Genomic DNA, 25,131 nt, shown 5'->3' on the forward strand with positions numbered 1-25,131 from the left:
TCCCGATGAACACAAACACTGTAACACACATTCTGAAGAAACTGGTATTAACACACAAAAATTTTCTTCCTCGTAGCACTGTTGAAGATCTCGTGAACACAATATCCCGGCTACAGTCCCCAGTTGAAATATGGCATGCCGGCTGAGACACAGTTGAAATATGGCTTCCCGGCTAAGACACAAGTTGAAAATATGATCACTATTTTTTATTTACTTAAATTTGCCATATTTCGTGACAGTACCTTTTCCGTTAGACGTTTGCAAGGCGATATTAGTCTTGGCTTCAGTTGTCTAAGTATGATCCCACAATGCATCGTTGTCGGCTGCAGGAATGACGTGGTTCAACGTGTTTCTCTCATTTTGGTGTTTCAAATACAGTTTCTTCAAATGTAGTTTCTTCTTTTTAGTTAATACAAAAATAATAGTAACACAATTCAAAATTATTTATGACGGCGACCTTGACATTGTTCTTCCGTCAACACACACCAATGTTCTTCCGTCAACACACACCAAGAGTTAGCTGCCGACTCTATAGTCAAAGACGACTCCAACGTCAAAGATATTTTACACAATTCACAAGTTTCCACTTGTAATCAGTCTCTTTGCTATTCTTCGATACATTTTCTAATAGTAATCAATATGCTTTTACTCTCAAAAACAGAAGTAAATTAACATATAATAAGACAAATTATAATAAATTCTGACAAAAATATAAGAAAACATTTACAATTCGGTATCGACAAATACGGTAAAAAAAAATAACATCTCCCAGATCCATTACACACTGCACAGCTTTTTATGTCAGTATGACAACCAAACAGCTGTTCACTTGAATGAATGTCCACTGCCAAACTGTGGACAAGAAAAAAGTTGACTACACATTAACACAATATGCTCATGTTCAATTGCTGCTTTACAGCCTGGGCCATCTGGATACCTCCTCTCACCAACATATTTTCTGAACTACACAAATAGCAATACATCCTTTGCTCCCATAACCATCCTGGCCTCAATCTCCCAATGTCCCACACCCTCTACCCGACAGTTTCCTCTTCCTTTGTCCTGTCACCCTCTCTCAATGCAAATCTTCATGTCACCTATATTGTGCACTGCGCATCTACCATCCATCCCTCCCTCCCTACATTCATAGGCAGCAAACCTGCCGCCCCCCTCCAACCCGCTAGCTACCAGTCCCCAATCCCTATCCCTCCCCTATTTGCCCCACCCTAATCCACCTGCCAAAATGCAGTCCCTGCATTGGGCATCCAACCGCGTGCATGAGCACATTATTTCTACTCTAGCTTGACATAAAATTTATTCCGAAAGCTAATAAGTTTTCTCCCTTTCTATATGTGCATGTTGATGACTCAACACTTATTCTGTTGTCTGAGTGGTCTCCTTTCCTTCTATTATATTTGATAAAGAAAGACGTAGTTGCTGAGAAGTTTCAGTGAGACTCCGTTTTATCGGTGACTAGTTTTTGAAAGGTACTATACACTTAAAAAGAAACTGTCATTTGTGCAATGAATACATTGTGTAATATTTCATTTATCTCAATTATTAGTGATAAATTGGTTGAATTGGCATTAAATCTGTGAAAATTGCAGTATAGCTTAAAAGTGCAGAATACATTTTGTAAGTACGTATTTTGTCAGATTCAGTTACAGAAATTGTATGTACATCAAGATAACTGTGATTTTTATTTGTGTTGTCCTCAATTTATAGGCATACCCATATTTATTGTGATCAAACACTGAAATTGTGGTGTTCTTCTTCAGAGAGGTTATAGCAGTCTGTCCCTAACTTAACTTTTATAACTGAGGTTTTTTTTTTATATATATATATTGATTGTTTCATATGATTCTGACAGTATTTGAGGGATTCACATACCATATTTACCCAGTTATAAGACAAGGCATTTTCCCATATTTGTCATTCAGTAAACACAGAATTGTCTTACAGTTACTGATTAAGCACTTGCTGCTGAGATCATTTCTGTGTTGTGCAATAAACTAATATGGGAGTTGTCTTACATTTACATGTGAAGCTTTGACAGATGAGGTCTCATACAGCTTTATTTTGAAGAATTTTAATGGTTTTGTGGAGAAACAGTGTCACCAGCTTGGGGAATTTAAAGAGGGAAGCAGCGAGAGCAGGCAGGAAATTTTGTATTGCTCCCAACCATCGGAAATATACCACATACCTTAGTTTTTTTATGACTATCTTGCACTTTTAAACTCCAGTTTGCCAGATTCAGAATGCAGTCAGAATTGGATTGACTTTAAAATTGGACAACAATTGTATATATTTTTACCAAGGACAATAAAAATCTAGATGGGGACCAGTTGGGCACTAAGCATCAGTTGGATAGTAGGGTTTTGTGCTTTAATGTTGTCAGTGCTGTCTGTGAGGTACGATAGCAAGAAAAGGGTGAGTGCCAGCTGTTGGTTCTACATAGACAGTGAGCAGCAGGCAGATGATATGTTTGAAAGCAAGAGAAGGAGGAAAATTGTCACATTCTCGCATCAGTAAAGCTAAGGACTCTATATATTTGAAGGGGAACGCCTGTGTTCTCATGTCCCACTGTAATCACAACCTCTGAAATAGCAGAATATTCGGAAGAAACAGCCAAATACAGTAAGATCTTGATAATCTAGTAGACATGATTAGTCCGGAAAAATCACAAATTTGCCTGTAATTTTAGCCCAATGCTGTTGGCAGCTCCGAGAAACATATGACCTGTTTGGTGAGCACCTTGTCACTAAAAATTGTCTGCCTAACTGAGCTGTACTATACTTGCCAAAATGATCCGGTTGCATTGTTAGTTTTGTGCCAGCATCGCTGATTCTTCGTTCAGTTTATCTAAAGTTACAGTACTTGCATTTGCATTAGAGTTGTGTGATTTTATTTAATGATTATTTAATCAAATCATTTGAACTTTATCAATATTCAGCTACTTGTACATAGACTACAGCACAGGAAAAAATTCATACATACAGTGAATATGTTTTCCGAACAGAAAAAATTGCACCTAAAACGGCCAAATGCAAACAAATTACATATTAAAAAACCCAATTCAACAGCTGGAATAATTTGTGTTACAGTTGCTTCAGTTAAATCTTAGACACTGGGTAAACTCAAAAAAACTCAAGTTAGAAATTGTAGATGAAGTTCGAATAAGTAGTTCAGTGCTAAGAGAGGCAAAGGGAAACCCAGGAACTGGGCCCACATTAGTTGAAAATGCCAGTTTTTTTCACAAGGAATTAGATCTGCCCATAGATGAAGTTCATTCATTTTCAAAAGGGCAATAAATTCTGTGTTCACTAATGAATTTAGTGCATTGTCAGCAGAAGAAGTTGATGAATGCTTTATATTGACAGAAATTCAGCTATTGAAGAAGAGCTGATATTAAAAACTGTTTTCAACCCCCAGGAGGTACCAGAAATGGAATGACAAAGCAGAAACACCTACACTTCACATCTCTTAGGCTGACTTTTAGAAGCCTTAAACACTTTTGTGAAATTTGCTGAGAGTAGCCATCAATACATTGCTCCTGAAGTTATTAATTTATTCTTCAAACAAAATAATTTTTGTCAAAAAAGAGCTCTTTTCAAGGAAAAAGTTATCATTTATCCAATTTTCCAGAGGACTCTGAATAAAATTTCAGTTAAACCATCGGTGGCAGATACCAGTCCGCCACATGCCATGCACTCAATGTCAGATATTTGTGCTATTTATAAAGACAGATCTTTTGAAATCTGTGGTGCTTATTTTATTTTGTAACTGGTATACAAAAAATTATTTATGTATATAGACCTTTTCTAAAACTTTGAACCTTAAACTGATACCTAAATCAATTGTTTAAAACTTACATTTATAATCTGATATATTTGATAATACAGCATTGACAGACCCCTGCATGCCAGATTATCAAGGTCCTACTGTATTTGTTACAACCAAGATTGTAAATTTTATTGATTATGGTTTCACTCCCTGCAATTTAAGCTGAGCTCTTAGGTCGCACCATAACCTATACCTCGGAAATTGCAAAATAGACGGAAGAAACATGCCAAATATTTCTGACTACAAAGGTTATAAACTTCATTGCTGCTCATGCGTAACGTTTCAGGTAGATACTTTATATCAGTAGAAAAGTTTGATTTTGTTTAGTCACAATATGTTGAAAATAAAATTTTGTTGAGGAGCCTCGTGGGGGGAGGTGGTGGTATTCCTCTTACACTTGGGTAAATATGGTATTTTCACATATAAGAATAATGCATAATGATACAGTGCTCTCATTTCTTGGTATTTTTCCTGTGTTATGCACTAACTTTCTCATAGTATTGTGTGGTGTTATACTTTAATGCCTTTTACACATCCCAACAAGTTCAAATGGTTCAAATGGCTCTGAGCACTATGGGACTCAACTGCTGAGGTCATTAGTCCCCTAGAACTTAGAACTAGTTAAACCGAACTAACCTAAGGACATCACAAACATCCATGCCAGAGGCAGGATTCGAACCTGCGACCGTAGCGGTCTTGCGGTTCCAGACTGCAGCGCCTTTAACCGCACGGCCACTTCGGCCGGCATCCCAACAAGTGTGCAGCAAACACCGATAATAAAATGGGGCATGAAATTTTATTAATTTTTCTTCCTTGAAAGTGGACGAAAGAAATTGTTGGCATAGGTTCTCTTTCAAGTAGAAATCGGTTATTACTTTTCTGATATTATTCTCTTCCAAATAATTTTTGGCAGTTGCAGATAGCAATCAACATTTATTGTATGTTCGTCTATAGGTACACAGTGTGATGAAATGCCTGAAATAGACTCAAGGCTGTTGTTATCTACATTGTTGAATATTGCCTTCATTGACAACTCTTGCAGTGTAGTGTTCTAAGATCTTCCTTGGCATTCCATATGGTTCTATGATGTAGGGATGTCTGCAGACAAATGCCCTCTACTGCAACCCACTGAAGGAGTACTTCAAACAAATAATGTAATACAAAACAAATATTTGAACTAATATGGGGGGTGTAATATACATATAAATGGCTCCTTTCTGGATATTTTATTATCATACAAATTATAATAAATTTTTTTTGTTTTTTTTGTGTGTGTGTGTGTGTGTGTGTGTGTGTGTGTGTGTGTGTGTGTTTGTATTTCCACTAGAGAAAGAGCAAAAGCTTGAAAGCCAGTGTAAATAGTTTTCTATTGGATGTTGTTGCTAAGCAGCACACATCAGTCAGCTATATGTGAGCAGTTGCTTTTTCTTTATTTTAATTAGTTGTAGATAGTTGTAGTTTAATTAGTTGTAGATACACTTGCTTGTTCATAGATGACACTTTATCTTTATGGGAAAATTCCTGAATTTAACCTAGCCAAATTCTCTACAGTCACATCCTAAGCACTTAAATGTTGTGGGTTATGTTGATAAGTGCTTCAGCTTCTGTTAGTGATTGCATATTGATGACCATTATTCCTGTGTAAAAACAAAATCTGTTACAGGGTGAATACACCCCAGGACAACTGGAAAATCTGAAAAAAAAACCTCAGGAATTTTTACATCCAGGAAAAAACTGTGAAAAACCCTGTAGTTTTTCAGAATTATGGGATTCTTTTTTGGAATTCTTGGAATTTTTCATTGTTTTAGTTTTCAGTTAAATTTTCGTAATTTTGATAAAGAACTGATACTCCAACAAAGAATTTTGTTTTAGCCTGTTACTGCAGCAAAGAGACATAAACAAGGGAAAAACACCAAAATGAAACTCAAATTGCAAAGAAAATGCACCATTTACAACAACAAAACACACTGTATACACAATTGCCTGCCAACAGCAAAATGTGTCGAAGGCTATAGGACGAAAACTATGCAATACTTTGTAACAACAAACTGCTTTTGATAAGTGCGACGTCACAACTGTTTACATTATTTCATTTGATCAGTTGTCAACGGGCTCATGCGCCCTTGCAGAGCTGAAGTCGCTTATAGGCAGTGCCTCCTTCCACTTCTGGCTACCTGAAGTGTGGCTGCTAGCTGTATAAGCAGAAGCAGCAAGGAGCCAGATGCTAACTGGAAAAAAATTCATTGCGTGCCCAAGCTGCCAGAGTCGTACACGTGCAGAAATGTCTGTGTTGTAGTGGGGTAGTTTCCACATTATCACATGTATGTTTCATGGTTTTGCTGTTTTCTCTTTGTTTATAGCTCTCATATTGAATGAAAACAAAGCAGATTACTGTGGCTGGAGGCTATCAAGTGAATTAAAATACACCCACATAATCACCAAAGACTAAAATTTGTTATTAGTTTCAGTTTTCTGATTTTATTTTAGTTCCATGTTATTGGCAATCGAGCATTAATCGTCTTGCAAAACAGTGAAGTTATTTTTGTCAGATTGCTGAAGAAATTTGGCTTTCATTAATCTTCCCAACAGAGATAGCCAGTTTATTTGGAACAGTGTTTCATTCTACACTATTGGCTAGTTTCAGCTGTTCACCGAATTTCAAGTGAAAATTTGCATCATCTGGCATGTACGGCGTAATTCCATAATAAAGAACCAAACATGAGATAATACAGTACTGTTACTCCAAGAAAACTGCATCACAAAAAACACTCAGCAAAGCTTAACACCAGGTAGGGGCCTACTTCAGTGTCAGTCTGGACATATGAATGTGCACGTCAAGCCAAACAATGCATTTTAGTATGTTCTACGAAATTCTGATGCTCTTGGACTATTCTGATGTCCTGCTTCAGCTGTGGTGTAATGTAAGAGCTCTTAGTGCTATATACATATGAACATAAATAAATGTTCACTTGAAGATAACTAAGCATGCAAGAACACCATTCTTCAGCAAATTATAAGCTGGCTGCACACTGTGTTTTATCATTGTAAATCCCCCCTACTCCTGGAGTAGAATATAAGTTGCCAGTTATACAGTTTCTTTGCTTTGCAGAAAAACTTGTTAATTCTTTATTCTGTTTAAGCAATTCATGAAAAACCTATTGTGATTAGTTCTGGCATATAATTATTTTCCTTTCTTCTTCTTCTTCTTCTTCTTCTTCTTCTTCTTCTTCCCCCTCCCCAAGAAATTTGTATTCCTTCTGACTAGCTTTTTCTAGTGCTGTGTGGATGTAAACCTGATTGGAAATGCTACAAAAGTATTGTAGTCACCACATAGCAAAATATTACATAGGGTACTTTGAGATGTAGAGTCTAGTTTTGAAATGAATATTATGCCAAAGGCTGCTTTGTTATTTTTCACACCTTATCTATATAGGATGTGATAAAACAAATGCTCTTAAGTGTAACAACTCCATATGTCCCCTCCGTACAGTGTGCTCCAGTGCTGAACATGGTCGCATGATATCCCACTGCACACGAAATTCCATACAGTAATGCGCCAAAAGGCGTATGAGCAGAGCAAACACCAAGCATGGGCTGTGTATGTCATCGTAGCTGTGAATGGGCAGTAACGCCTGTTTTTTGGCACACACGGGCAACTGTTCAAACCAACCTAACAAGTTGCGGGAAGATATTGTGAATGGTGGTTTGAGAAGCGCTACTTTTAAAGTAAATTTCCTTTTATGCAAGAATTATGCTACGTGTGAAATGTAAGATGAATTTCTTAAGTCACAGAGGCTTTGACTTCCGTTGAAAACTTAACACATTGAAGACCAGCCACTTAAAAAAATTTTGGACACAGAAGACCAGCCATTATTTCATTATTTAAAATTTGACTGGCACACTTGTGTTTGATATATTGTAAAGGATAGTTGCTACTCACCAAATATTGGAGATGCTGAGACGCAGAAAGGCACAGCAAAAAGACTGTCAGAAAGTTAGCTTTCAGCCAATAAAGCCTTTGTCAAAAACACACACACACACACACACACACACACACACACACACACACACACACACACACACATCTCTGGCTCCAGTTGCCAGAGACTTGCGATGCCCCACCCAGTTCTACGGATCAGTTTTCACCTGTAAATGACCATGGTTGGCGATCGGACTCGTAATCATAATGGGCGGGCAACTGCATGCAGTAAGACCTCAGTGCTGTTTTCACTAATCGCTCTAAGCACTGCAGAACTAAGCTCTTACCACACAATCTTTAATTTTGAGTAATGGGAACCGATATAGTAACTTGACAAGGAAACAAGGGGATGAGAGCACACAATATGTCATAACCACTTTGAAATACACTGCATGTGGACAATATGGATCCTACACATGTACTACTTTTGTTACCACAGCGAAAGACACTTTCATCAGTACAGAATAAATCTGTTTTAACCTTGAGATACTTTTGTGTGAAACAACACTGAAATGTTGAGTGAAAAGATCCTGCTAAGCATTGAAGATGCATAGCTACAGAGGTGGCATTATTTGTAATTTTTATAACTAATAAACATATTTCTTTATCATCATCTTTACACAGAATTGACAGTGAGTTTTTACACTGATGTTTCCTGATAATTTTCAACATGAAGAATTTTTAAACTGCTACGTAACAAAAACACTTTCCTGCACTGTTGTTGAAAGATAAATTTAGTATGTCACACGCTATGAATCAGTAAAATCGAATGTTGTGAACATCACAGTAATAATCTTTTTGTAGTAATGAAAATGTGCACAATACCTTTTGTTTTTTTCTGAAACTGTTTTTATTATGCTTGTCAGTGTAATAAAATAGCTGGTACTTTGTACACAATCTAATGCTTTGCTTAAAGCAGCAATAATAATTTAAAGCACTTTATATAGGCTTACGTATAACCAGCTTATGATCTGAAAATGTTGCTGATTAAATATCACAGGATGTGAAAAGGACACACTAAACATCTATTGAAATAACAACACTGTTTTTAAACACTTAACTTATACTAGAGGAGACAAATCATGACTTTTACAATATGCCTGTCACTATGAATAATAGAATATACTGAACTTCACCCTAGAAATAAATACTTCCTTTTGTGGTGGTTAGCAACATACTGCAGCCTCTGACGAGATTTTGCTACCGATGGATGGTTTAGCAGCTTTTACACAGTGACCTCCAGGTCATAATTCCCATCGTAATATTTATCCAATATAGTAAACAATGCTGCAACATAACATCTGCCTCCTTCACAGCAGACGATGACTCCCCACTGGCCTTCGTAATAACATTGCCACTTCCGCTTGTTAACAAATAGCTGCTTAATACTATGGAATTACGTGTAGCAATAACTTCCCATCCATCCGAGGCTGGTTAACAATGATTGTGCTCATTTTAATCACCACACAATACAGTACATGAGGATTGCACCACGCACTACTTCACAACCTTTGTGACTCACAAAGAGAACTGTTCTATACTTTTTGTAACACCATTTCTCCCACCTTACCCTTCCGCGGGGAAGTTCCTTTAGATTTTAACTTGAGCCTAGGGCCATGACTCAGTACATCTTTAATCCTAAGGGTTCATAATACTTTTAAAATAAATATCTGCTTAACAATATGTAGAGATTAATACAAAAAAGTATTTACAGCTATACATTTAAAACACAGTTACAAATTATTGGTTCCATACTTCGCAGGCTGGTGGCAGCACCTTACAGCAGTGAGCTGTGTTACTTTACTGTGCTTCTGTTAGATGGCATATGCACCCTCAGTGCTCCTGCCCTGCTACTGATCATATTTTTTACGTTATGGCAGAGAATAATAACAAAATAACTTCTACGAAATGAAATGGAAAAATCCTACACTGTGTGACGTATGCTTGTGCCATTACAGTATCTCTCTCTCTCTCTCTCTCTCTCTCTCTCTCTCTCTCTCTCTCTCTCTCTCTCTGACAATCTTTTTATTGTTCCTCTCTGCATCTCAGCATCTCTGCTAACAGGGTGAATACCAACTACCCTTTTTGTAATATGTTACATTCCATCCTGGATTTTCCATTGTCTTATATATCTTAAAGGGTAACACATGCAAAAAAGACCAATTATTGTATGTGAAAGCTGACCTTTGCTTGTAGCTATACTTAAACTATTAACTTTTCCCATTTATGTGTACGTGCTATTTACCAGTGATGTTGCTATAGGCTGACTACATCATGTGTCCTATGCTCTGAATATCTGTTGTCATTGGCTGGCGAGATCATGTGACTTGAGGTATGATTGGATGACAAACGTACATCACAGTCTTGCTTTCAGTGCTTCAGAAACTAATGAACTGTATTTGGTGGAATTCATATTCATACTTTCATAACAAAGTTCATAGTTTACATGTTGCTGCCCATCAAAAAGTTTCCAAAACATGTTTTTTGCTGTGTTTTGTTTCCACAAAATGCCAGGAAGTTATAAGCCAATGTCTAAAACCTTTACCATTCAAAGGATTGGTAAGTTTATAAACTTTACAGTTCCTGCCACTGAACGCAAACTGTATTTTCACCTGGAAAAAGTGTATTTTTTAACTAGTTGTTTGGAGAAGGCAGTGGCAGTAAGGTGTAGTTTCCAGTCAGAAGTTCATCAAAGGAGTGTGCTCTATAGTCTGATTAAAATTAATTGTTAGCCGACTTCTATCATTTAGCGCTACAGTGCAGCTGCTGCTTGGTTATAGATGACACACAAACATAGCCAGTCACTTCACAAGTTCTGTTGCTTATGTGTAAACCAGAGCAGTATTGGCAGAAAACGCCATAAGTTATGATGGGATTATGAGATGCCTTGTCGATAGCTGATATTAAGTGACCAACAATTGTACTGTGGCAGGCAACATGTTTTGCAGCACTGAATTTAAACTTGCTCTGGCCTAACCACAACCCCACAACATGCAGTGTATCTGAGAAAACATCAGTCAACAACTTGAGGCAGAATTGTTAATCATGCTCACTTTGTTCATGGCAATTAAAGCTAACCTCTACGAGCAAACTCAAGACAGAGAAATTTTCGGTGCTAAAAGTAAACCATAATTTCTTGCTTTCATTTGTTACTTGAAACTATCCCCATACTGGATACACAAGCTGATCCTTTACCAGCTGGTGAACAGTCCTGGGTTCCACTCTGTTGTAGGTTACAGAAAACACGTCCTTGGTGGCACATAGGAATAAAGCATACTGTTCAAAAGTAAGAAAATTAATTTGTGTTTTTACCTCCACCGAATTTTAGCTCCAGACAGCTGCGTTGTAGAAAAGAGTGTCTGTACCACTCAATTCAAAGTGTATGAGCAGTTGGAAACAGTAAGAAGGTCCTGAACACTTTCTTCCAGAAGACCTTCATAATTCCACACTTTGTCAATTCCTCGCTTCATATGCATTGCAACAGCCCTCCAATCCATTTTGGTGACATTTTTCAGGCCCTGAATAGTATTTATAAACCTCCAGGTCAAAATTTATATAGACTGTAGTGAGTCCTAAACCCAATAGTTTGGCGTCAGGCACCAACAGCATAAATTAAATATTTTAGATGAGAGTTTAAATGTGCCATTGATGAGACACGTGTTGCTATTGCTAAACTGCTAATGATTCTGCCACATATGGGTATTTGTGGTGCTACCCTGGAAAATAGGCACAATTGTCAGTAATGATCCCTCACTAAAGGTAGCCATTTGTTTATAATCCTTGTTTGGTTTGCAAAGGTGGAGCATTACTTGTCACAGGAACTAACAAACAAGTGATTAATGTGTGATGTAGAAGAATGTAGTACCCTATAAGTTGAAAGAAATGTTTAACAGTAGTCATCATCTTGATTTACTGGTGTGAATAGAAACTTACTAAAACCTGTATCATTCCGCCCACAGATGGCAGGGGTTGCGAGTCGGCCATTAGAGCGCGTTGTGCTTAGCAGCATGTTTTGGCATTGAGCTGGTCAATTCTGTTGTTGGTCACTGTTTCGTGGTGGCCACTCATTTGGGTGGACAGTTGTTCAGTGCTCATGCTCACATAAAAAGCTGTGCAAAAGTTACAGCAGAACTGGCATATTCCGTGACTGCATTCGCAAATGGTTCTGCTCTGATAGAGTAGGATATACCAATAAAAAATGTTATGTTCGGCTTAAAAGTAAAAAGTCATGTAGTTCTTGCTGAACTAAATTTTAGTTCCAAGTTTGTGATAAAGAGTATCTATATGACCTAAAATGTTACAGTTGTGAGTCACTCACTCATTCGTTGTAATTAAGCTTAACTCCTATTTAAGGAAGAAATATCTGAATACCCATACAATCATTAAAAAAAGGAGTTTTAAAATTTACCTAACTCTTGATTTTGATAAAGCACTTGTTACAACAGATGTGGCAAGTGACAACACTTTTCAGGTGATCATATTTAATAAGTTCTAGATTCAGCAATATGGATTTAACTTATGATTATGAAGCACTGCACTCCTACACAAATATGTCAAAATTCTACTATGATAATTAGCAGTTCTTTATATACTGGAAATATTAATAATCTAGATACCTTACCAGATAATCTCATTGATTTATCTTGGTTGAGAAATAGGGCAACATTCCACTGTATTGTCTTCATTTAGTTCTGTTTAAGTTTGTTTCTTGGCCATAAAACACGGGTAGCTGGTGTTTCTTCTTCTTCTTCTCCTTCTTCTTCTTTTAATTTTTTTAAATTTATTTGTGGCACATAAAAGTTTATATTCAATTCTGGTGTGTTTGTTAGCTGCAGTAATGTGCCAGAATCATTCAGAATACTACTCCATATTTTCACTCAAAGCACCTTTGAACATATTTTGGTTTCGAGATTTAAAATATTTTGTGCATATTTCTTATCTATGTTAGTCTTAATGACCATGCCAATATAAATAAAGTGTGCTGCACGTAATGTTGTTTGTTTTTGTTTTAGGAAAGATTTCTCCATGGACTGGACGTTTCTATTCACTCCTTGATCCTTCATATGCCAAGAACCACATACCCATAATTGCATCAGTATCTGAGCACCAGCCGACCTCTTGGTCCTCTTTCTATTTTGATCTGCAGATATTGGTGTTCTTGTTTCCTGCTGGACTTTATTTCTGTTTCTCCAAACTTTCTGATGCTAACATCTTTCTGGTGCTCTATGGTGTCACTAGTATTTACTTTGCGGTAAGTAATTGTAAGAAAAAGGGATTGCCTAGATTTTATGTAACTCTTTTTTTTTTACTTATTGATGATTTGTATGTAAACTTTCAGAAATATAGAGGCTGCTGAGAAATGATTTGTGATTTCATCATTTTTTTTTTAAATTCAGTTATGTAATACTATTAATGTCAGAAGCTAATTAATCTGTTCTTTGTAGAACAGCTTTTATCACTATACAATACATTTTATTGCAAGTTACATCCTAAAAGTTGCTCATTTCATAAGATACTCCATACCCAAATATTTTTAAATTTGAAGAATTTACTTGAGAAATAGAAGATATGTGTGAATGTTTATTGGAAAAGTATTAAGATAGTTGTGCGTTATCTTAAATTCAGTAGTGAATAGGTACTGAAAGTATAAACGAGCATTGCTGCTTGAAGTTTATGGCATCAAAAATATCAAGTTCTGTTACAATACATGTAGATTTTATAAGACATAGCATGTAGAAAGAGTGATTGAATGAAGAGGAGTAACCACATACTGTAAAATCTTCAGTAAATGTGGGAGGTCACTTATTATTATTTGCACTTAAGAGACTGTTACTATACATGATTTATCTACTGGAGACCTATGGTCCAGGAACTGTATACCGAAGTCAGCGTTGCTCATCAATAAGCTTCTGGCTCTTTGAGTCACCAGGATGTTAACTGAAATAGGAAATAAAAGAAGGCACCCATAACAAGAAATTCTGAAAGAAAGGTGTCGGAGCAAAATATAGTTTGTGTGTGATGGCCTAGGAGCCATTAAGATTTCAGCTGGTTTGTGTAAATAGTTAGATTCTCTGTACTGTGTAAGTGATCAATTTGCTTCATTTGTCCACACAAAAATGTATATTTGGCGGACACAGGCTTCCTTCATATTGCAACAGAGATTTTAGTTACTGGAAGTTTGTGAGTACACGTTCTCGAATAAAATTGTTACTGCTGCTGCTTTGTTATGTTGCCCCTTTTAACAGAAATCAAAATGGGACAAAATAAGTGTGATTGCAAACCCAACGAAGAGAGACAATGACAAGGACTTGGTAGTTTTTAAATCACTCACCATTTTCAGCCAAGTGGTCTAGAGGCTCCCACATGACCATAATGGATTTTGATGAAATTTTGTATGAACATTCACACATGTTCTCATTGAACACTGGTAAAGTTTCAGATTCAGAAATGCAATACTTTCGGAGATACAGTCACTTGTTTAAGACCATAGCACAGCTTTCTATAGTGTGTCCTTGAATTTTCAGCAACTTTGAGATGAGATCTCTCTGTAAGTATTTGCATGAAAGAACCAAAACTTGGCCATCTTATACAACTTTTAGAGCTCTTTAAAGTAAAATATAAAGAAAAGGATTTCTGAGCAATTTTCATATAGATAATTTGAAGCAAAGTTGGGCGAAAAAATAGCTGTTTTAAAAAAATGCGAACTTCAGTTTTTTATATCTCCAAAAGTAATTGTGGGATGTGCAGGAAACTTTGCACACCATAACTCACCAACACAAGGTCTTAGAATATAATATTTCATTCTCCTATTGCTTTCCATTATTTCACAAATCTAGGGTAAAGTTGTCGATTTTTCAAAAAGTGCTAAAAATGGGTATTTTTAGTCAAATTTTTCAAAAAAGTGTTTTCTCCAAACTCTTCTAAACTATGGTCATTAGAAAGAGTATATTCTAATCTATCTAGAAAAGTGGATTTGGTTTTGCAATGCAAGCATATAAGGCCCTAAAAAGTAGCATCATCAAAGAGGCGCACTGGAGGTTTGAACACATTTTTCTGGCACTCAAATTATACCTGAAATCTTTTATTTTGCCTTATACATGTTTATTAATGTCTGGGATAAGTGAAATAAGAAGTCCTGATGAATAGGACCTAGCTTAAGTCCGAATAGCAAAAGAATAAAAATAGAAACAATGTTATTTCTTAATTGTCACCCCACCCCCCTCCCCCCACCCTTCGTCTTTCAGATGACATTTAAGGCCTTTAAGATGCAAGCTTTGATGCTTGGCAATGTAATGATGGCATGACAGACTCCATATTTTATTTTTTACATCTTCAATAAATTCATCCACTACCATTTGCTTCTACTCCAGTGTGGCCCGATCGGTATGTAGCCATTGCTTAAACGCAATAACTTCCTGTGGCTCATGATCTAGGAAATAGCTGGCAATTTCAGATGCTATAGCATGCACTGTTTAGAGTTCAAACTGCGAACTGCCTTGCTGAGAATCTCCTTATAATTTTCACGTATACCAGCTCTGCTAAGCATAAGCTTAACAGTTTGGTGAATTGCACAGACGCAAACTGCATGCATTCTGGCTGATCCTACTGTTACAAGCCATTTGGGTCTAAGTTCACAAAAGTTTGAGAACCCTATTTCTGGACCATTTATATTCTTATAGATAACATACATTTCCCGTAAATTGCAAAGTAACAATCTTTTCTGAATGTATGTCTTTCTATCTAAAAGTCTAACTGAAATACTATCTTTTTTCCAGGGCACACCCTACTATACTCATCATCTTCAAAAAAAAATTCGCACTCTACTAGCAACTTACGCTGGTAATTTCCTGCTTTGCCTATTTTCAGGAAGTGCCAGAATGCCCTTCTCTGCCTTAAGCTTCCGAGCATTCTTCACCATTCTTTCGGACACGCCGAACTGACCTGCTGTTTGTCTGACTGTCCGACTTACAGGTGCCAAGGTTAAAATTTGCATCTGTTCTTTATGAATTGCATTCTGCATCTTGGCTTTCAGTTCAGTCAGCAAATGTGTATAGTCGGCACAGTTTCCACATTCCTTAATTTCACTAGCATCTTCAATTTGTCGGTTTACTCCCATTGCATTTACAATTCTGTTTTTAATCACATTTTGAGCCTTTTGAATTTTCTTCTTCACATATTGGGGCTTATCTCTGTAGCTTACTGTTCTCTTCAGGGTTGAAATACCGATAGACAATAAGCTACTATTTAATTATTCTTTTGGTGTAAAGTCCTCATCAGAATGTGATCATGAGGCTGATGAAGCTTCGTCCAAGTGTTTATTTAAGGTAGTCCTGCAAGCCGGACAAATTTTCTGACCTGGCTTTATGTTATTAACAAGCTGCTTCTTCAACATATCAGAAGCCTTATTAGCTGTTTCAGTATCAAGAGTGCGAATTCCTGCCTTAACATTATGATTCACCTTCCCAAAGGGTTTGAAGCATTTTTGACATGACACTTTGTTCCACTATCTCCTTGCCCAATTGAACAGGAAGGTATGCTGTTCCCTTCTGCATCCATCTCTAATCAGTAACTAAATAATGTATTTGGCCTCTAAGTGCAAATTATAATCTGCTTAAATTTCAGACAAATTGCTACTGAATGAATTTATACACAATGTATAATACCAATGAAAAAAATCTAATAAGAGATACATCTACTACATCTACATCTATACTCCGCGAGCCACCTTACGGTGTGTGGCGGAGGGTACTTATTGTACCACTATCTGATCCCCCCTTCCCTGTTCCATTCACGAATTGTGCGTGGGAAGAACGACTGCTTGTAAGTCTCCGTATTTGCTCTAATTTCTCGGATCTTTTCGTTGTGATCATTACGCGAGATATATGTGGGCGGTAGTAATATGTTGCCCATCTCTTCCCGGAATGTGCTCTCTCGTAATTTCGATAATAAACCTCTCCGTATTGCGTAACGCCTTTCTTGAAGTGTCCGCCACTGGAGCTTGTTCAGCATCTCCGTAACGCTCTCGCGCTGACTAAATGTCCCCATGACGAATCGCGCTGCTTTTCGCTGGATCATGTCTATCTCTTCTATTAATCCAACCTGGTAAGGGTCCCATACTGATGAGCAATACTCAAGAATCGGACGAACAAGCGTTTTGTAAGCTACTTCTTTCGTCGATGAGTCACATTTTCTTAGAATTCTTCCTATGAATCTCAACCTGGCGCCTGCTTTTCCCACTATTTGTTTTATGTGATCATTCCACTTCAGATCGCTCCGGATAGTAACTCCTAAGTATTTTACGGTCGTTACCGCTTCCAATGATTTACCACCTATGGCATAATCGTACTGGAATGGATTTCTGCCCCTATGTATGCGCATTATATTACATTTATCTACGTTTAGGGAAAGCTGCCAGCTGTCGCACCATGCATTAATCCTCTGCAGGTCCTCCTGGAGTACGTACGAGTCTTCTGATGTTGCTACTTTCTTGTAGACAACCGTGTCATCTGCAAATAGCCTCACGGAGCTACCGATGTTGTCAACTAAGTCATTTATGTATATTGTAAACAATAAAGGTCCTATCACGCTTCCCTGCAGTACTCCCGAAATTACCTCTGCATCTGCAGATTTTGAACCGTTAAGAATGACATGTTGTGTTCTTTCTTCTAGGAAATCCTGAATCCAATCACAAACCTGGTCCGATATTCCGTAAGCTCATATTTTTTTCACTAAACGTAAGTGCGGAACCGTATCAAATGCCTTCCTGAAGTCCAGGAATACGGCATCAATCTGCTCGCCAGTGTCTACGGCACTGTGAATTTCTTGGGCAAATAGGGCGAGCTGAGTTTCACATGATCTCTGTTTGCGGAATCCATGTTGGTTATGATGAAGGAGATTTGTATTATCTAAGAACGTCATAATACGAGAACACAAAACATGTTCCATTATTCTACAACAGATTGACGTAAGCGAAATAGGCCTATAATTATTCGCATCTGATTTATGACCCTTCTTGAAAATGGGAACGACCTGCGCTTTCTTCCAGTCGCTAGGTACTTTACGTTCTTCCAGCGATCTACGATAAATTGCTGATAGAAAGGGGGCAAGTTCTTTAGCATAATCACTGTAGAATCTTAAGGGTATCTCGTCTGGTCCGGATGCTTTTCCGCTACTAAGTGATAGCAGTTGTTTTTCAATTCCGATATCGTTTATTTCAATATTTTCCATTTTGGCGTCCGTGCGACGGCTGAAGTCAGGGACAGTGTTAAGATTTTCCGCAGTGAAACAGTTTCGGAACACTGAATTCAGTATTTCTGCCTTTCTTCGGTCGTCCTCTGTTTCGGTGCCATCGTGGTCAACGAGTGACTGAATAGGGGATTTAGATCCGCTTACCGATTTTACATATGACCAAAACTTTTTAGGGTTCTTGTTTAGATTGTTTGCCAATGTTTTATGTTCGAATTCGTTGAATGCTTCTCTCATTGCTCTCTTTACGCTCTTTTTCGCTTCGTTCAGCTTTTCCTTATCAGCTATGATTCGACTACTCTTAAACTTATGATGAAGCTTTCTTTGTTTCCGTAGTACCTTTCGTACATGATTGTTATACCACGGTGGATCTTTCCCCTCGCTTTGGACCTTAGTCGGTACGAACTTGTCTAAGGCGTACTGGACGATGTTTCTGAATTTTTTCCATTTTTGTTCCACATCCTCTTCCTCAGCAATGAATGTTTGATGGTGGTCACTCAGATATTCTGCGATTTGTGTCCTATCACTCTTGTTAAGCAAATATATTTTCCTTCCTTTCTTGGCATTTCTTATTACACTTGTAGTCATTGATGCAACCACTGACTTCTGATCACTGATACCCTTTTCTACATTCACGGAGTCGAAAAGTTCCGGTCTATTTGTTGCTATGAGGTCTAAAACGTTAGCTTCACGAGTTGGTTCTCTAACTATCTGCTCGAAGTAATTCTCGGACAAGGCAGTCAGGATAATGTCACAAGAGTCTCTGTCCCTGGCTCCAGTTCTGATTGTGTGACTATCCCATTCTATACCTGGTAGATTGAAGTCTCCCCCTATTACAATAGTATGATCACGAAACTTCTTCACGACGTTCTGCAGGTTCTCTCTGAGGCGCTCAACTACTACGGTTGCTGATGCAGGTGGTCTATAGAAGCATCCGACTATCATATCTGACCCACCTTTGATACTTAACTTAACCCAGATTATTTCACATTCGCATTCGCTAATAACTTCACTGGATATTATTGAATTCTTTACTGCTATAAATACTCCTCCACCATTGGCGTTTATCCTATCCTTGCGGTGTATATTCCATTCTGTGTCTAGGATTTCGTTACTGTTCACTTCCGGTTTTAACCAACTTTCCGTTCCTAATACTATATGCGCACTATTTCCTTCAATAAGAGATACTAATTCGGGAACCTTGCCCTGGATACTCCTGCAGTTTACCAATATTACGTTGACTTTTCCTGTTTTTGGTCTCTGAGGACGGACGTTCTTTATCAACGATGATAATGTCCTCTCTGGTAAGCCGTCAGGTATTTTATCGTTTCGCCCAAGGGGGGGGGGGTCCCTCTAACCTAAAAAACCCCCGTGTGCACGCCACACGTACTCTGCTACCCTAGTAGCTGCTTCCGGTGTGTAGTGCACGCCTGACCTGTCTAGGGGGGCCCTACAGTTCTCCACCCAATAACGGAGGTCGATGAATTTGCAACCATTATAGTCGCAGAGTCGTCTGAGCCTCTGGTTTAGACCCTCCACACGGCTCCCAAACCAGAGGACCGCGATCGACTCTGGGCACTATGCTGCAGATATTAAGCTCAGCTTGCACTCCGCGTGTGATGCTGGTTGTCTTCACCAAATCAGCCAGCCGCCGGAAGGAACCTAGGATGGCCTCAGAACCCAAGTGGCAGGCGTCATTCGTTCCGACATGTGCTACTATCTGCAGCCGGTCACACCCAGTGCGTTCAATAGCTGCCGGAAGGGCCTCCTCCACATTACGGACGAGACCCCCCCCGCAAGCACACCGAGTGCACACTGGCATTCTTCCCCGACCTACCCGCTATTTTCCTGAGGGGCTCCATAACCCGCCTAACGTTGGAGCTCCCTATAACTAATAGGCCCGCCCTCTGTGACTGTCGGGACCTTGCTGGAGAATCGGCCACTGGCCCAACAGGCGAGGCATCCTGTGGTGGCTCGGAAACGATGTCATCACCACTAGGAAGCACCCCGTACCTGTTGGAAAGGGGTAAGGCAGCTGCCACGCGGCCAGATCCCACCTTCGCCTTTCGCCCAGGCACGCGCGAGCCCACCACTGTCCGCCATTCACCCTGGAGTGATGGCTGACCGGTAAGATGCTCACTGCCGGAAGACGCAGCGACATCAGGGGTTCCATGTGATTCCAAGGCCACCGAAGTAGGCATAGGTCTCACCACAGTTGCCCCAACGCCACTACGAGCCGACGCCTGCGCCTCGAGCTCGATGAGCCTAACAGACAAAGCCTCCACCTGCCCCCGAAGAGTGGCCAATTCTCCTTGCGTCCGCTCACAACAACCACAGTCCCTACACATGATATATGCTATAAAAGACACAATCAAAACAATTTTTGTAAATTGGATTACAAACTTTGATGGTCTTACGAATCACTTAACAAGGCACACTCAGTCCAAGAGAACCCACTCATTATGCTGCAAACACACCACTGAAATACTGATTGTTCAAACAAGGCCCACAATAATGAAAAAATCTGATTGTCAAAGTAAATGTTGCCATTATATTTTCTATAAACAGTGAATCTTGTGAATTTTCTCTGTGAAACTAGTGGTTACGTATTTACCAATGAAGTAGGCTACATTTAAGTGTGATTAAATACTAAATTAAAACTCTTAGATGTTTAACCAATCAATTTCACATGTTTCCCTAATAACATTAAGACAAAAATTCACAGGTTGCAACACCTAGGTACTAAAATCTCTGCAATATTGATTGGAAAATTTACATCACTTGATGCATGATTCAAGCAAACCGATTCTTTTTTGGGAAAATGTTTTATACAATTGAATCCAAAAATTAGGTCTTCATTTTCCACTTGTAAATATTTACAATTTTGAGAAGTAAAAAAAATATGAAGCTATTATTCATTGAATTCTTTACTTTTTTTTTTTTTTTTTTTTTTTTTACAAATGAGAAGAGTTGTATGCAGGTGAACACTTACGATAAAAGCAGAAGAGCTACTTCTCATAGTTTTCAAGTTTTTCTGACAGTCTCATTGCCTATTTACCAGATCATTTTATTTCAATTATTCAAGGCGCTAATAAACATTTATTAGGCATAATAAAAGGTTTAAGGTGCCAGAAAAATGTGTTCAAACCTCCAGTGCGCCTCTTTGATGATGCTACTTTTTAGGGCCTTATATGCTTGCATTGCAAAACCAAATCCACTTTTCTAGATAGTTTAGCATATGCTCTTTCTAATGGCCATAGTTTAGAAGAGTTTGGAGAAAACACTTTTTTGAAAAATTTGACTAAAATTACCCATTTTTAGCACTTTTTGAAAAATCGTCAATTTTACCCTAGATTTGTGAAATAATGGAAAGCAATAGGAGAATGAAATATTATATTCTAAGACCTTGTGTTGGTGAGTTATGGTGTGCAAAGTTTCATGTACATCCCACAATTACTTTTGGAGATATAAAAAACTAAAGTTCGCATTTTTTTAAAACAGCTATTTTTTTGCCCAACTTTGCTTCAAATTATTTATATGAAAATTGCTCAGAAATCCTTTTCTTTATATTTTACTTTAAAGAGCTCTAAAAGTTGTATAAGATGGCCAAGTTTTGTTTCTTTCATGCAAATACTTACAGAGACATCTCATCTCAAAGTTGCTGAAAATTCAAGGACGCACTATAGAAAGCTGTGCTATGGTCTTAAACAAGTGACTGTATCTCCGAAAGTATTGAATTTCTGAATCTGAAACTTTACCAGTGTTCATTGAGAACATGTGTGAATGTTCATACAAAATTTCATCAAAATCCATGATGGTCACGTGGGAACATTTCTCGATATTAGACCACTTGGCACGGAATGGCCCTTTGTGCTTTTCAACAGTAGTCCCTCTGTTTATCGGGGAAATGTTAGGTGCAGTGGTCTCCTCACTATTGCAAGGCAGCAGTGTCATGAAAGAAAATTAACAAATGTTGAGTAGAGGCTTAATGTTTCCTCGTAGTACTTCGTATTCCCCTGCAGTCTTCCCATCAGCTAAATGAAAAGTTGTTTGTGTACAACACTTGGGTAGGTGTGATAAGTTTCCTACCTTTCCAGTTTCTAGAAGAAATGTCTCAAGAGATATGGTTACTTGAATGCACACATTGGTGGTGATGTGAGTCATTTGTGTTTCCAAAGCAGAAACTATTCATTGTCATTATTTTATTATCTGTCTGATGTATGACATAAATGAGTACTTGTAAATATACATGTTATAAAAGTAAGGTTGTTCTGTGAAGAGTATCTTAATTTGATGACTCCTTACATAGAATTACTGCTTAAAAAGTAGAATCATACACATTGAAAAATTAATGATTGCTGTTCCGCCTGAAAGTCATCTTACATAATTCTAATTACTGCATCTGCTATCTACTGCCATGTTGGATACTTGTCAACATGACAGAATTCTGGAATTTGTCCAAATTAGTGACAGATATTCTTTCCTGAAGACTGAAACTTTCTAGATCATAAATTTGACTACTTACACATAACTGCTTTTCTTTAATGCTTTTGGCTTTGGGCTGAGGTATTTTAATGTGATAAGGAAGCTGCTGGGCATCAGTAAATGCACAACAAAAATCAAATCCCTCAGTAAATGAATACCACCAGCAAATATTAAATTTGTCAATGGTAAGATTGGTCACAACAGAGAAGCAAAATGGTACTAGTGATAGTTGTGTTGCCACAAACCTCATGTTGTTTTGTAGTGATTGTTTCTTTATGATGCCACTTGGGCAATGGGCATAGTAGAGATGGTGTTGCGGTAACTGTTTGTGTTTACAGTCATGGGATTATCAAAAACCTCATTTCCAGTTGCAAAAGAAGTGAATGCAATAAGTGTGACAACTGACACTCCCCTCCTGTTCGCCACTTTTGCTGCTTCCTTCTGTAACTCAGTTGGAGATGGATAGGGGAGGGAAGAGAGAATTGAATTGCAAATGGTGTTTGCATATGACCCATCCTCATACTCAGCTTAATGAATTCTTTTCTTCTGGAGTGTAATTCCAGTAGCTTAATTGTTGCCACATAGGTCAGCAAAAACACGTTAAATTTATGACTCTTGCTGACACATATGAGGGCTATTCAGAAAGAAGGGAATGTTTTGACATTTTAAAAAACTAAGTACAAGAAATACATTTTATGAAGTATTTGTATCGAGTGTAGCCAAGTATGGAAGTACAACATGGACGATGAGCAGTTTAGACAAGAGGAGAATAGAAGCTTTCAAAATGTGGTGCTACAAATGAATGCTGAGGATTAGATGGGTAGATCACGTAACTAATGAGGCGGTTCAGAATAGAATTGGGGAGAAGAGGAATTTGTGGGATAACTTGACTAGAAGAAGGGATCGGTTGGTAGGACACATTCTGAGGTATCGAGGGATCACCAATTTAGTATTGGAGGGAAGTTTGGAGGGTAAAAATCGTAGAGGGAGACCAAGGAATGAATACAATTAACAGATTCAGATCGTTTCATAGCTTTGGTTACTGGTAATAAGTTGACACCAGTACCTATGAGTTTAATTTGTACACTACAGCACTGAAGATGATCACTATGATTGAAAATCGATTTTGCTGTCAGTAAACCATCGAAGTTATGACCAACGCTGACCTTCCTTCTAGATTCAGAAGGATGTATGTTGCAGTAGTTACTCGGAGATGAAAATGCTTGCACAGGATAGAGTAGCATGGAGAGCTGCACCAAACCAGTCTCTGGACTGAGGACAACAACAAAAACAACATATAGATTGAAGTAGTGAGTGAAAATTTGTACACTGGTCGGAGAATTGAACCCGAGTCTCCTGCTTACTAGATAGGTGCGGTAGCCACTAAACCAGCTTGGCACAGCGGTTTGCACAACTACATGAATTACCTTGGCATGCCTCCCTCCTCGATCCAAATTCTCACTGCCACTCCAGTCTACTTTAAACTCCCCTTCACATATGAACAGAATTTCTGATGCTCTCCATGTTCTGGAATAGCACCTTAGCATATTTGTATAAGTACCTGTACCTGGGTTTTGGGCTGGATCCCTCATTTACGTTCGATGCTGAGGTGCTATTCCAGAACATGTGAGCCTTTGCAATTCTGTTCATGTATAATGGGGAATTTAAAATAGGTTGAGGTGATAGTGAGAATTTGGATCGAGGAGGGAGGCATGCCAGGGTAATCTGCAGTTGTGCAAACAACTGTGCCGAGGTGGCTTAGTGACCAACATATCTGCTTAGTAAGCAAGAGACCCGGGTTTGATTCCCAGCGTTTATACAAATTTTCACTCACTGTTTCAGTGTATATACATAAAAACATTCATAAAAAAGTTTGATGTGATAAAGTGATACTCTCAAGCTTTAGACTGTTTGCTGTTGCTTCAGAGAATCAATCTAAAGTCTCAAAGAAACGGTCAGATTGGTGGTAGTGAGACAGAACTAGTTAAATGAAAATACGATATCATAGTATCACACTTCAACATTTTAAGGTTAAATTTACTCTATGTTTGACTTGACAAGTTCATTTAAAAACCATTTTATCTTATTTGTTCACGGTAGGCTAAAGGAGTTTAAACTGAAGTATGTACACGTATTAAGCAGAGAAATTCATCTTATTAGGAAGATTACGTGATTGCTGAGAGCCATTGCTAAATTATTGTGAATAGAGAATGAAAATTTGTAGTGTGCATATTTAAATAATTTTATCAAAACTGCAGTGAGAAAAAGATTTTCATTGTTGCCATTGCTTGGAGTTTGTGCATAATGTTAATGTGGGGAAGAGCCTAATTAGATGATTTGTGAGCTTAAATGAGATGGACATCATTGTGAGCTGCTAATTTATTTTGGCATTAAAATAATCCCAAAAGCCAGGAAACAAAATTATTTATTTATTTATTAACTGTCCACTTATTTTCTACTATCTGTGATCTATGAAAAACAGTTTTTGACTGTGAGGCATAGGGTATGCAAAGTTATTAATTTTACAGAATACTTTTCCTTTTTTTACCAGGGTGTTATGGTTCGTCTAATGCTGGTTC

General features: G+C 38.0%; 1 protein-coding gene across 2 annotated transcripts in view; it reads left to right on the forward strand.

Moving 5' to 3' along the window:
* The window catches only part of LOC124593754 (dolichyl-diphosphooligosaccharide--protein glycosyltransferase subunit STT3A), a 114,449-nt gene that overhangs the window by 71,277 nt on the left and 18,041 nt on the right, over window positions 1-25,131 (forward strand). For both annotated transcript variants that reach the window (XM_047132089.1, XM_047132090.1), the window contains 2 exons: window positions 12,835-13,073; window positions 25,104-25,131. The exon at window positions 25,104-25,131 is cut by the window's right edge and continues 137 nt beyond it. In XM_047132089.1, coding sequence (XP_046988045.1) covers window positions 12,835-13,073; window positions 25,104-25,131 — 267 coding nt within the window. The remainder of the gene's footprint in view (window positions 1-12,834; window positions 13,074-25,103) is intronic.

This window comes from Schistocerca americana, chromosome 2, assembly GCF_021461395.2.
Source record: "Schistocerca americana isolate TAMUIC-IGC-003095 chromosome 2, iqSchAmer2.1, whole genome shotgun sequence".
NCBI lineage: Eukaryota > Metazoa > Arthropoda > Insecta > Orthoptera > Acrididae > Schistocerca > Schistocerca americana.